The sequence below is a fragment of the Nerophis ophidion genome, linkage group LG23 (assembly GCF_033978795.1).
Source record: "Nerophis ophidion isolate RoL-2023_Sa linkage group LG23, RoL_Noph_v1.0, whole genome shotgun sequence".
NCBI classification, from domain to species: domain Eukaryota; kingdom Metazoa; phylum Chordata; class Actinopteri; order Syngnathiformes; family Syngnathidae; genus Nerophis; species Nerophis ophidion.
Genome location: NC_084633.1, coordinates 5,273,135 through 5,286,072, shown reverse-complemented (window position 1 = coordinate 5,286,072; position 12,938 = coordinate 5,273,135). Strand labels below are relative to the sequence as shown.

Sequence of the window (12,938 nt, the reverse complement as noted above, 5' to 3'; positions counted from 1 at the left end):
TGTCCAGAGTCAGGACCCAGGATGGACCGCTCGTCCAGAGTCGGGACCCAGGATGGACTGCTCGCCTGTGCATCGGCTGGGGACATCTCTGCGCTGCTGATCCGCTTCCGCTTGGGATGGTTTCCTGTTGGCTCCACTATGGACGGGACTCTCGCTACTGTGTTGGATCCACTTTGGACTGGACTCTCACGGTTGTGTTGGATCCACTATGGATTGAACTTTTACAGTATCATGTTAGACCCGCTCGACATCCATTGCTTTCGGTCCCCTGGGGGGGTTGCCCACTTATGCGGTCCTCTCCAAGGTTTCTAATAGTTATCATTGTCACTGTCACCGACGTCCCACTGGGGTGAGTTTTCCTTGCCCTTATGTGGGCTTGACCGAAGATGTCGTCGTGGTTTGTGTTGTGGTTTGTGCAGCCCTTTGAGACACTGGTGAATTAGGGCTATATAAATAAACATTGATTGATTGAAGCCTCATGTGAAAATACTGCAAGAAACCTAGGCAGTTAATAAACAGCTGTCCCTTGTTGAAGTGAACCAAATCAAAACCAGTAGTTCTGGTAAAGGCCCCTTCAGTGCCATATTCCTTTTAAAAGTGAGTGTGCGGATCAAGCTGTTCATTCCCCTTTTATTATGAAGGGTGCTGCCTCACTGACTGATAGCATTGTAAAAGTCCCAGTTACTATTTTACGTGATACTGCAGACTCAGTCTATTTTTCTTCGTGGTGTGTTGCCTCTTTCACATAAAACCTCCTTAAAATGTAACGAGCTGGTGTAAGGCTTTGGAATTAAATTTGCTAGATTAACCATTCACTCTGGTGTTGCGAGCAGTGAGCGGAGACGGGCCGCAGTGGCAATTTTTGATGTCCCTCGGTTCAAAGCCCGTACGTTGGATTTTAACCCAGGTTGGGGCACGGGTCCTGACTGTTGTTTGTGCTGATACACCAAATAGCAGTTCAGAATACCCACTCCTTTTGGATTCCCTCGACGGAGTACTTGAAAGTGCTCATGGCTCATGGAACCCCAGAGGACAGGTACAACATGGGAAGAGTTTGGCAAAGCCATGGAAAATGACTTCTGGACAGCTTCAAAGTGATTCTGAACCATCATCTGCCGCCTCTGGTGAGGGAATCAGTGCAATTTCAACACCGTATATGGTGGGAATGGTGTGCTGTTGACCTGAACTCAGGACGCTGTGGATCGGTGGAGGGAATACTTTGAAGACCTCCTCAATCCCACCTCCACGTCTTCCTATGAAGAAGCAGTGCCTTGGGAATCTGTGGTGGGCTCTCGTATTTCTGAGGCTGAGGTTGCCGAGGTTGATAAACTCCTCGGTGGCAGGGGTCCAGGAGTGGATGAGATCTGCCCGGAGTTTGTTAAGGCTCTGGGTGCTGTGGGGCTGTCTTTGCTGACAAGACTCTGCAGCATTGTGTGGACATCGGGGCCGGTGCCTCTGGATTGCAAGGTGGTTCCTCTCGTTAACAAGGGGAACCGGAGGGTGTGTTCTAAATATCGTGGGGTCACACAAATCAGCCTTCCCGGTAAGTTGTGTCTGGTTGTACTGGAGAGGAGGCTACGCCGGATAGTCAAACCTGTGATCAAAAGCAGCAGTATGGTTTTTGTCCTGGTTATGGAATTGTGGACCATCTCTTTACTCTCGGTAGGGTTCTTGAGGGTGAATGGGAGTTTGTCCAACCTGTCCACATGTGCTTTGTGGACTTTGAGAAGGAATTTGACCGTGTCCCTCGGGAAGTCCTGTGGGGAGTGCTCTGAGAGTATGGGGTATTGGACTGTCTGATTGTGATGGTCCCCTTCCTGTATGTTCGGTGTCAGAGCTTGGTCCGCAAAATAACTTTTATGGATAGAATTTCAAGGCGCAGTCAGGGCATTGAGGGATTCCGGTTTGGTGATTGTAGGATTAGGTCTCTGCTTTTTTCAGATCATGTAGTCCTGATGGCTTCATCTGGCCAGGATCTTCAGCTCTCACTAGATCGGTTCGCAGCCAAGTGTGAAGCGACTGGGATGAGAATCAACACCTCCAAATCCGAGTCCATGGTTCTCGCGCGGAAAAGAGTGGAGTGTCAACTCCAGGTTGGGGAGGAGATCTTGCCCCAAGTGGATGAGTTCAAGTACCTGGGAGTCTTGTTCACATGTGAGGGAAGAGTGGATCGTGAGATCGACAGGCGGATCAGTGTGGCGTCTGCAGTGATGCGGACATCGGTCCGTCGTGGTCAAGAAAGAGCTGAGCCAGAAGACGAAACTTTCAATTTACAGGTCAATCTATGTTCCCATCCTCAATTATGGTTATGAGCTTTGGGTTATTACCGAAAAGACAAAATCCTGGGTACAAGCAGCCCAAATGAGTTTCTTCCATCGGGTGGCGGGGCTCTTTCTAAGAGATAAGGTGAGAAGCTCTGTAATTCGGGAGGAGCTCAAAGTAAAGCCGCTGCTCCTGCACATCGAGAAAAGCCAGATGAGGTGGTTCAGGAATCTGGTCAGGATGCGCTCCGGACGACACCCTGGGGAGGTGATTAGGGCATGTCCGACCAGTAGGAGGCCACAGGGAAAACCCAGGGAACGTTTCGGCTGGTCTGGGAACACCTTGGGATCCCCCGGGAGGAGCTGGACAAAACGGCTGGGTAAAGGAAAGTCTGGGCTTCCCTGCTTCAGCTGCTGTAAACGCAACCCGACCTCGGATATGTGGAAATAGATGGATGGATGGATAGATGGACCCATGCACTCTCTTCAGGTGGCCTTTTTTCTCTTCACCATTCACTGTGTTACGTGCACCATTTTATTGATTATTTCCCATTGCTCTTTACCTTGTAATTGTTTTAGTGAAGTAGTAGCTAAACATGATAAACATGACATACCAATACATGATTTGATGCAATCTAAAAGAATGTTCTGATCAACTGTATTGAAGGCAGCACTGAGAACAACACTGATGTAGCGTGCCTTTCAGCTGAGCTAGCGCTATATTATACCATACCCTGAGTTACAATAGGTTACCATTTTGAGCGTACCATTACCCACATGTTTGTGATGAAAGCGCCACTTTCCACTTCACCTCCGCATCCTGACAGGCAGCAACGCCCTCTGACTGGTGCTGTTGTAGAGCATCTGCACAGGGGTCCCCAAACTTTTTTGCACCACGGACCGATTTAATGTAGGCATTATTTTTAGAGACCGGCTTTCCATTTGTGGCAGACAATTACAGCAAAAATAAGTGCAATAAAAATACAACTCATTATAATGCTGGGGGGCTGGTTACTTTGCAATGAGATCCCCAGCAGGTTGATGGTAACCTGCTGGGGACTGCAGATGGAAATCAGCCTTTGGCTACAATGTGTCACATTTATATTTGATATTTTCATTAATGTGCATTGTAACATGTCAAAAAGTCAAAACAAATATAACAAATTGTAACTTCCTATGCGGAGTTTTATTGTACATCTATAAACAATCTTATTGGTGTGTCTCGTGGGACAGGCGAAAGTTAAGTTGGAGAAAATGCAATCGTTTATAAATGATTTAATGTTTCTTTGCGGCCAGGTAGCAAATGCGTCACGGACCGATACTGGTCCCCGGACCCGAGATTGGGGACGCCTGAATTCTACAGTACATTCAGTGTCATTGAATCATCAATTAAAACTATTTTCTTCTCACCTTTTTCTGTTCTCTGCTCCACTATGGTAAACTTTTCCCAACCGCGCCAACAAGTTTGTTTCAGAATGCCTTCCTCAAACAAGTCTGCACATGTGCAGTAAATAACGTGTAATACTCCATTGCGTGAGAAGGGAGAGGGGATCTGTCGCAACAGTCATCTTTGATTAAGTATTTTTAAATAAATAATTTAAGACAGAAATAAGTAAATACTTGTTTTAAATAGAAGGAAACTTTAATCATCGTTTTTCAAACGTTTGGGGGCCCGTGGAAATCCGGGGGCCCCAGGCATCTGCCTGTGTCCTGGTGACAACGTGTATCTTTTATCCGTTGTGTTCTTGGCTTACAATATTTCTTTGTTTGTTGGCTATATTACAAAACACCTGTGAAAGAAACGGTCGCTTCCTGTGGTTTATTAATATCAACCAGACAGGATGTTGATAAGCACATGTCCAGAATGTTGGAAACATTTTATCAGGGTTTTCATATTAGTTGTACATTTAAAAAGCATTATAAGAAATTCAACATATCTTTTATGAGATATTTATTTGCATATTGCTAATTTATTTGCTCACTCAAGTCACACTATATATAACACTTATTTACCTTGTTTTCTGCTGTCTTTGTTTTCCATGTGCTCATTGTTCCATGGTCTACACCTTTTTCCATCATTAGTACACCTGTGTTTTGCTGTGATCCTTGTCTCCCCTCCAATCAGCTCTCTCCTTCCACTTGTCCAGGTACTGCACTTCTGGTACGTTCTATTGATGCTAGCCTTAGCCAATTAGCATTTTGCATATCACATGGTCATTTTGCAATTTAGCAACCATCGATTGAATCAAAATATGCTTCCATTATATTACAATGTACCACATCTGTTGTTAGCATATTGGCTGTTTACATTGTTAGCATAATTAGCATCACCTTTTTAAAAAAGGCCTAAAATCAACAAGTCGGTCTTAAACCCGGGGCAGGAGTTTTGCTGAAGTTTTGCGGAGCTGTTCAGACTTAAGGTCTGCAGTTTCGTTAATGTGTCTGTGAAATATTCCAACAGGTAGAGACAAGCAAATCAAAAGAAATGACAGTAATTCAGAATTTTTTTAAACAGTTATTGCTTTGTGTCATTTGACTAAAACAAAGAAATGTTGCAAACTATGGTATATTATATCAGTTTTATTTTATCTTTTAAATTAGTGTTTGCAGTTTTGGGTATATTATTTAGATATATGATATAAATGATGTAAATTTAGTTGACAATAGAGTTTTTAATACTATTGTGTTATTGTTAAAATCACACATTCTAGTCATGTGACGCATATTTGACAAAGATAAGCAAATGACCGTTTTCTCAACGCAATTTCTGTTATGTACGTGGGGGGGTAAAGGGGGACGACACCACGAAGAAACTCCGGTTACCCGGTTTATTGTAACCTTTGATGAGTGAGTGGGATGTGTATGCTACTCTGTTTGATGCAGGACTATGTGTGATTTTAACCATGTGAATAATACCAGACGATATTGTACGTACGTGATGGATGAATCTTTCGGCAGGCCAAGAGAGCGAGGCAAAAAGGGTGTCCGTAAGCAGGCAGAGTGGTCGAGGGCAGGAGAGAAGCGACAAGATCCGTGTCCAAGTGAGGGTCAAAGATCGAGGAAGGCAGTCCTAAGTCCGGAGTTTGGTCGAGGCAGAGAGCTCGAGCACACGGCACAAGACGGGTACTGCGGGAGAAACAAGGAACATGAGACGAGGGAACAAGGAGGACGAAGAGAACGAATGCGAGGACAACAGGAAGCAAGCCAGAGACTTACGTACTACGATGAGTTAACGACGTTCCGGCGTTCATTCCAAGGGTCGACTGGTCTTTATGCTATCCCCCTGATTATTACCAGGTGCGCTGATAGCCGATAGTCTGCAGCTGCAGCGTTGCATGGGCGTGAAGCGGGGGGTGTTCTGGCATACTGCCAGCCTGAGTGTTGATGGATCTTGCTGCAGGAAAATTGTGGGTTCGAGACCACGCCGTGGCAAAGTTTTTGCAAGTGAGATGATGGCTAACTAATCCTAGCCTCCATGGCAAGAAAATAAGCAACAGTAACATTGACATTCTTTAAAGTGATATCACTGGAGGACTAGAGGATGAGGAACAGCTAAACATGCTGCACTAAACACCAGACGAGGACACAATAAGCCATGCTAATCACTAAGCTAGAGCTTTTGAATGTAAACAGGGGTGGGCAGACTGATAAAACTATTTGACAGAAACAATGCCAAGTATATTATTTGTATATGGTTGATACTACAGTGATTAGATGGATATTTTTTACTATTATGAAAAAAAATTCTGTCATTCTTTTGTTATTGTTTCCAGGAGTTTAGGACTTTATAGAAGAAGCTTTGCTAAGGTAGATCTCTTGAATGTACACAAGGGCCGGCGGCCAATTGATACAAATATTGACTGTACTGATACCAAGTGTACTGCAGTATCATTATATAGTCAATACTACAGTGATGAGATCAATATATTTTATCATCACAAAATATTTTTTTCAGTTTTGTTTTTGTGTACAGGACTTCAGGATTTAAAACCAAAGCCAATAGTTGTTTTCACTTATGTTTGGTTATTTTGCACCTCCAAATTTATTTCACTAAAATATTGCTCAAAAACATTGTATGTACTAAAATAAATAATACAATAATTTAAATATTTAATTGTTAGCTTTTTTCAGACAGCCGTTCTGTGTTTTGTTTTTATAATTGTGATGAAAATGTAATTAGTCAATGATGTTACAACAGAAAGTAACCAGATTTTACCAGTAAATTTGCATATAGATTAATAATAGTTATGATAAAAAAAAATGTTTTTAAAAAACATTAAAGCATTCTACACAAGGCTTAAGCTGTTTAATTTTGTTAGGTTTCTTTTCTCTTCCTGCCCCCAAGATGAACCAAACCGTGACATTAAAACCAAGGTATTTACTAAAACGGGATTATGGTGTTTTTTTAAACCCCAAATGCATACCCATTATTGTAAATTTATAGTTACCAAAATGTTTTAGAATAGGTTCAAAGATTTGTCTTTACAGATTAGTGATACTAAGAATCTATAATCCACAAAATGCATATCTTTAACTCATCTTATTTCCAGCCATGTGATGCAAACTAAACAACTACACGTGTGTTTTAATTCACAATTTAGCAAAGGTATTAATTGTTTCAAATCTAATGTTTACAGTGTTAATGTTTTGTAACAAATAAACGTGTTTTTAATTGAGCTAAAAGTTTAGTCAGTCAGTTAGTTGACTCTGATTTAGTTGGGGAAAATATGTATCAACCTTTTAGAGCTAACAATGTGCATCAGAGGGCGTGCACACCGCTTGAATAATGAGAGGTTTTTGTTATGATGTGTAACACTGTGCCACCCCTCTTTGTGTAATAACCACAATGACACAAGCCCATACAAAAACCTCCCCAGTCCAGAACGTAGCAGAGGATTTTTTTTTGGACACGGAAACAAAGGTAGGAAATATTTATATTTAACAAAGACTTGGAATATACAAAGTGTTTTTTTTAGCAGGGTATATGTGTACAATTTTTTTTTTTCGAGACTTTGGAACAGCAAATAGTAGAAACATCTAAGCCTGTAAGGTTTTATATATATATATATATATATATATATATATACATATATATATATATATATATATATATATATATATATATATGAATACCACTTTTGATATTATTTAATACAAATATTATGCATACTCTATATTTTCAAACAGAAACAAAGGCAAAGAGCAACAATTCAGCAGGACTTAAGAGTCGAACAATGTCTAAAACGTTGACCAAAGTCTTAAATGTCAAACTGTCATCAAGGAAAAGTCCAGAGAGAACAGTCAAAGCAGTAAATTGTTTTACTTTATTTCAGTTTCATGTAGAACTTTCTTTTGCATTGGTTAAATTGCCTTTTCTCTTGTATGACAGTTTGAAATGTAAACACTTGACTAAAACATTGCCTGTACAGGTTGTTTTATTGGTTTAACTAGTGGTTCTCGTACTTTTTTCACGAAGTACCACCTCAGAAAAAACGTGTCTCTTTAAGTACCACCATAATGATCAACATTAAAATAAATTAGCATGGTAGGGCTAAGTATTCATTAAAAACAGGCCAGGGGTTTTATTTAACAAGTATCTTCAATAATTTGCTCTGACTTAACATAACTGAACATAACAAGCAGTTTGAACAGTAACACTGTTTTTGAATATAGCAAAATATAACACTGTACTTTAATTAAGTGAATCTTTGGCGTACTACGAGTCGTACACGTACCACAGTTTGAGAATCCCTGGGTTAAACATTGTCTCTCATTAATTTTATCTGTTAAGGTTAGTGAAACTAATGTCACTGTATAATATATACATTGACATTAAATAATTAAAACCCCTTCATCAGGTGACTGGGAATAATATTTGTGTTGCCCATACATTTAACACAGATATCCTCAAAGTTATATAATCAATAGTCACTGACTTATGGGCAATAAGTTGCTAAGTCACACCAGTGCCCCATCAAAGACGTTATGCTTAATGGTTGACATGTTTTTTCAACCAATCTTGGTCAGATTTTACAGACATGTCCTTGTCCATCTCGTGAAGATTTGTAACAAATTTTGTGGCAATTTGGCTTCACACCATAAAGTTGCAGTTGTTTTTTCCCACTGTAGAGCACATTGAACTGCATGAGAAATTTCAAGTCAGTTTGCCTTTTGCGGTCAAACTTTGGAGTTTGATAAAAGTGTGTATATTTGTCACAAAATAATAGCACAGGCAACACAGCAGGGGTGCTTGAATGGTGTTGCTCTATTGTGATCAGAGTTGTGGCCTTGAGTCAAAATGTTGATGACTTAGGACTCAACTTGAAAATATCAAAGACTTGCAACTCGACTTGGACTTGACTGACCCGGACTCAAGCATTACTACTTCCTAAGATTTGAGAAGATGTGTCCTCAGCTGTGATCACAAAAATCAATATAATTACAGATTTAATATCTTGCCCACATGAAAAATTTGCATTGCAGCATATTCGCTGATTCATGTCCCAGCAACCACTACCTAATAATAAAGATCACACGCGACAATAAAGTGAAAATTCTTCTTGCCGCAATTGTGCAGCCAATCTTGTATTTAAGACCTTTGCAATCTCAATTGTCATTAACGGTTAAGAGTACTTGACTACACAACATGCTGTCTAAACTTACAGTCCCACTAACTACTTATTTACTGTGCGGGGAATAATACACAATAACTAACAATAAACATGTCATAAAACAAAACTTTATAAAGTACAAATTGTGACGCAAAAGACGACAGAACACCTTATACACGTCAGCACAGGTGGAGAACAGCCTGACATTGTCTATAAAAAGTCAAAAATATTAAAGCTCAATGACTTGATAAAATTGCAAACAGCTAAAATGATGTACAAAGCAAATTATAACCTGCTACCAAAGAATGTACAACAATTCTTCTCAACTAAAGAGGAGAAATATAACCTTAGAGCAGGGGTCGGGAACCTTTTTGGCAGAGAGAGCCAAAAAAGCCAAATATTTTTAAAATGTATTTCCGTAAGAGCCATATATTTTTTTCAACACTGAACTCAACTCAAAGCGTGCATTTTCAAGTAAGACCAACATTTCTAGAGTATAATAGGTCTCTTATTCTTTGTAATAACATTGTTATTCTGAAGCTAACTGTGGAGGGGGCGTGGCCTGTGGGCCTGCAGCGAAGCGGGGTGTTGCCAGGGCCGACCTCGAAATCAGCGACAGGTGCGTAGATGGCCCAGCTTGGCCTTGTTTTCTAATCACTTGTCACTCTGTTTATAAGCAGCAGCCAGGAGAGAGCGAGAACGAAAGAGAAAAAGACAAATGCTCGAAAGCAACTAAGAGACTTATTGAAAAATTAAAAAATATTGTAACCCCGGAACAGGCTCTCATGTCGGTGCCTGGTGGTCTGAAGAACCCCCAAGAGGGCAAGTCCCACACTAACCAATAATAAATAAATTACTTCTTACCATTAACACAACTTCTTGAACATAAAAATGCATGAGAATGTTTTATATTTTGAACGTTATTTTTGATTACAAGTGGAATTATTCATTATTTATCGTGCTGAGCAAGAAGGTCAGTAGATGTATGTATTTGTGGGCGCTCTGAAGTGGGAAAGGGGTAGGATTAAATAAGCTTGGCTTCTTCCTACTCCTTTTCGGGCGTGATGTAAAGTGAGGTAATATTGTATTGTCTGTATTGTATTGTGTTGTAAATATTAATGTTCGAAATAAACTAAGAAAAGAAAGAAAGAAAAGTGTCTATGCATGTACACAATATGATGAAAATAGATTATTATCCATCCATCCATTTTTCTACCGCTTAATCCCTTGGGGGTTGCGGGGGGCGCTGGTGCCTATCTCAGCTACAATCGGGCGGAAGGCGGTGTACACCCTGGACAAGTCGGCACCTCATCGCAGGGCCAACACAGATAGACAACATTCACACACTAGGGCCAATTTAGTGTTGCCAATCAACCTATCCCCAGGTGCATGTCTTTGGAAGAGGGAGGATGCCGGAGTACCCGGAAGGAACCCACGCAGTCACGGGGAGAACATGCAAACTCCACTCAGAAAGGTCCTGAGCCCGGGATTGAACCCAGGACTACTCAGGACATACACACTAACCCCTGTTCCATCGTGCTGCCATACTTTAATATATTTAATCTTTTTTTTTGTCAGTTTACACACACATTTTTCCCTTTGGTTTCTTACTTAATGTTCAATGTATTGTTTATTTGAAAAAGAATCACAACTTGCCCAATTTCGACAGATTTTCATGCGGTTCACTTTGTCAACGTCCAAAGATGTGTTAATAATAAACTCAATAACAAAAACAAATTTTATCAGGAGAGTAATGATTTCATTTTACGACGATTTGATTCAAATAATAATTGCCGGTACGATTAAGGGTAACTTTAAGCCAAAGTTTTTAGGCAAAAATTCAAGCAGTGAGACTGTGAAATAAATACTGGATACTGCAGGTGAAGTTTCCTACATTCTTATGTCTTTTAAGGGGATTAGATTTAAATGAATTATGGATACAGACAAGCAAGTAAACTAGAATTAATGGTCAATGTATTCACATCTTATTTAGGTGCCACCATCACTTTCGCTTGAATTAACAAGAGTAAACCTTTTCTGCTCTCATTTTCAGTAACATCAAAAGTGCAACCAAAATATCTTTTAAGCTGAATTTGCACTAGATTTACCAACCACTTTTGCTGTTGTCTAATATACAAATAATTCAAATCCAGCATTAATGTAAATATTTAAATGTAACCAAATCTCTTCAGGTTAAATGAACTGTGGTTTGACCTGCAACTTCCAGCGTCCGAAGTGTAGGGCGTTTAAAGCACTCTTTTGAAAGACAAACTTTGAAACATCACAGATGATAAAACATGTTTGGCAGAAGTGTGGTTTCTTTAATATACTGTAATTCAGTTCTATTCAACTTTCCAATCAACCCCAATAACACCATTCCGGCCTCCAAATTCAGTTCAAAACTTAGGAGAAAAAAAATATTTTTGCAGCAAATTCCTAAAAACAGTAGAGTGTTCCTGTTGTATGGAGGAACTCGAACCACCGTAAATACATTGACAGATCCTTGCATTGACATTTTAACCTTGCTAGCAAACATAGAACACAGGTGTCCAAACTTGTGATTTACATAACTTTTTCATCATTTGGATTATTCAACTGGTGGACCACGAGTGTAGTTTCAAAAAAAAAAAAACCTTGTGAGTAACTCACATTTTTGCAGATTCTTTCCAACACTAAATTGCTGTCATAGAAATGATCTTTGACTAGCTTTTTTTGTAGAATGTCCTTAAAAACAACAGAGCGCTCCTGTAAATCTGACAAAATAAATAGACAAAAATCAAATATCTACTGCAGAGGACAGTGGTTCTCCAGAATATACAAACCCCGTTTCCATATGAGTGGGGAAATCGTGTTAGATGTAAATATAAACAGGATACAATGATTTGCAAATCATTTTCAACCCATATTCAGTTGAATATGCTACAAAGACAACATATTTGATGTTCAAACTGATAAACTTTTTTTTTTTTTCAAATAATCATTAACTTTAGAATTTGATGCCAGCAACACGTGACAAAGAAGTTGGGAAAGGTGGCAATAAATACTGATAAAGTTGAGGAATGCTCATCAAACACTTGTTTGGAACATCCAACAGGTGTGCAGGCTAATTGGGAACAGGTGGGTGCCATGATTGGGTATAAAAACAGCTTCCCAAAAAATGCTCAGTCCTTCACAAGAAAGGATTGGGCGAGGTACACCACTTTGTCCACAACTGCATGAGCAAATAGTCAAACAGTTTAAGAACAACGATTCTCAAAGTGCAATTGCAAGAAATTTAAGGATTTCAACATCTATGGTCCATAATTGTTAAGATCCGTACTCAAAACTTCTTCACATATTATTTATTGTTCCATTGTTGTCTCATTCTCCCTCTGACCCGCTTACTTCCTGTTAAGTCAGTCACCGTGGTTACACATTAGTTTCACCTGCTCCTTGTTTTCGACACACACCTGTTTCTCCTTGATTACTCCCTTTATAAGCCTTCCCCTTTTCATTATTCTTTCTGGGACTCTAGTTTGCTCTCATGCAACTGTACGACTGGTATGTCTTTCTCGCTAGCTCATACACTAAGCCACTTGCCATTTTAGCTCTCATGCTAATTGTGTTTTGTTTCACATTTTGTGCCTTTGTGCCAAGTTTAGTTTATGTGTACTTCCTAGCTCTCACGCTAGTGTCTTTTGTTTGCCTTTACTAGCACCAGTGTTTCTGTTCATAGCACCTTTTTGTAGAATAAATCTGTTACACCTTACCTTTGTTGTGTTCATTGTTTTGACGCATCCTCGAGGGAATAAAACCCGGCACCACGATGCCAAACAGACGTTACAATAATATCATCAAAAGTTTCAGAAAATCTGGAGAAATAGCGCCACGTAAGCGGTATGGCCGGAAACCAACATTGAATGACCGTGACCTTCGATCCCACTGTCACTAAATACAGTTTGTCGCTACATCTGTGAGTGCAAATTAAAGCTCTACTATGCAAAGCGAAAGCCATTTATCAACAACATCCAGAAACGCCACCGGCTTCTTTGGGCTCGAGATCATCTAAGATGGACTGATGCAAAGT

At 39.9% G+C, this 12,938-nt stretch overlaps 2 protein-coding genes across 30 annotated transcripts in view; one reads left to right on the top strand and one right to left on the bottom strand.

Moving 5' to 3' along the window:
• Positions 1-12,938, top strand: part of LOC133541842 (calcium-binding protein 5-like) — a 76,701-nt gene that overhangs the window by 40,831 nt on the left and 22,932 nt on the right. For 8 of the 29 annotated variants that reach the window (XM_061885504.1, XM_061885503.1, XM_061885496.1 and 5 more), the window contains exons 1-2: positions 6,931-7,182; positions 7,449-7,570. The exons of 3 other annotated variants lie outside the window; for them this stretch is intronic. The gene's annotated coding sequence lies outside the window, so the exon portion shown is untranslated. Of the gene's footprint in view, positions 1-6,930; positions 7,183-7,448; positions 7,571-12,938 lie in introns of those variants that run through there. 18 more of the 29 variants (XM_061885501.1, XM_061885494.1, XM_061885495.1 and 15 more) reach the window with 5 other exon arrangements.
• LOC133541849 (uncharacterized) overlaps positions 1-12,938 on the bottom strand; it is a 39,958-nt gene that overhangs the window by 24,983 nt on the left and 2,037 nt on the right. Inside the window, exon 3 of the mRNA XM_061885543.1 lies at positions 10,767-10,776. Coding sequence (XP_061741527.1) covers positions 10,767-10,776 — 10 coding nt within the window. The remainder of the gene's footprint in view (positions 1-10,766; positions 10,777-12,938) is intronic.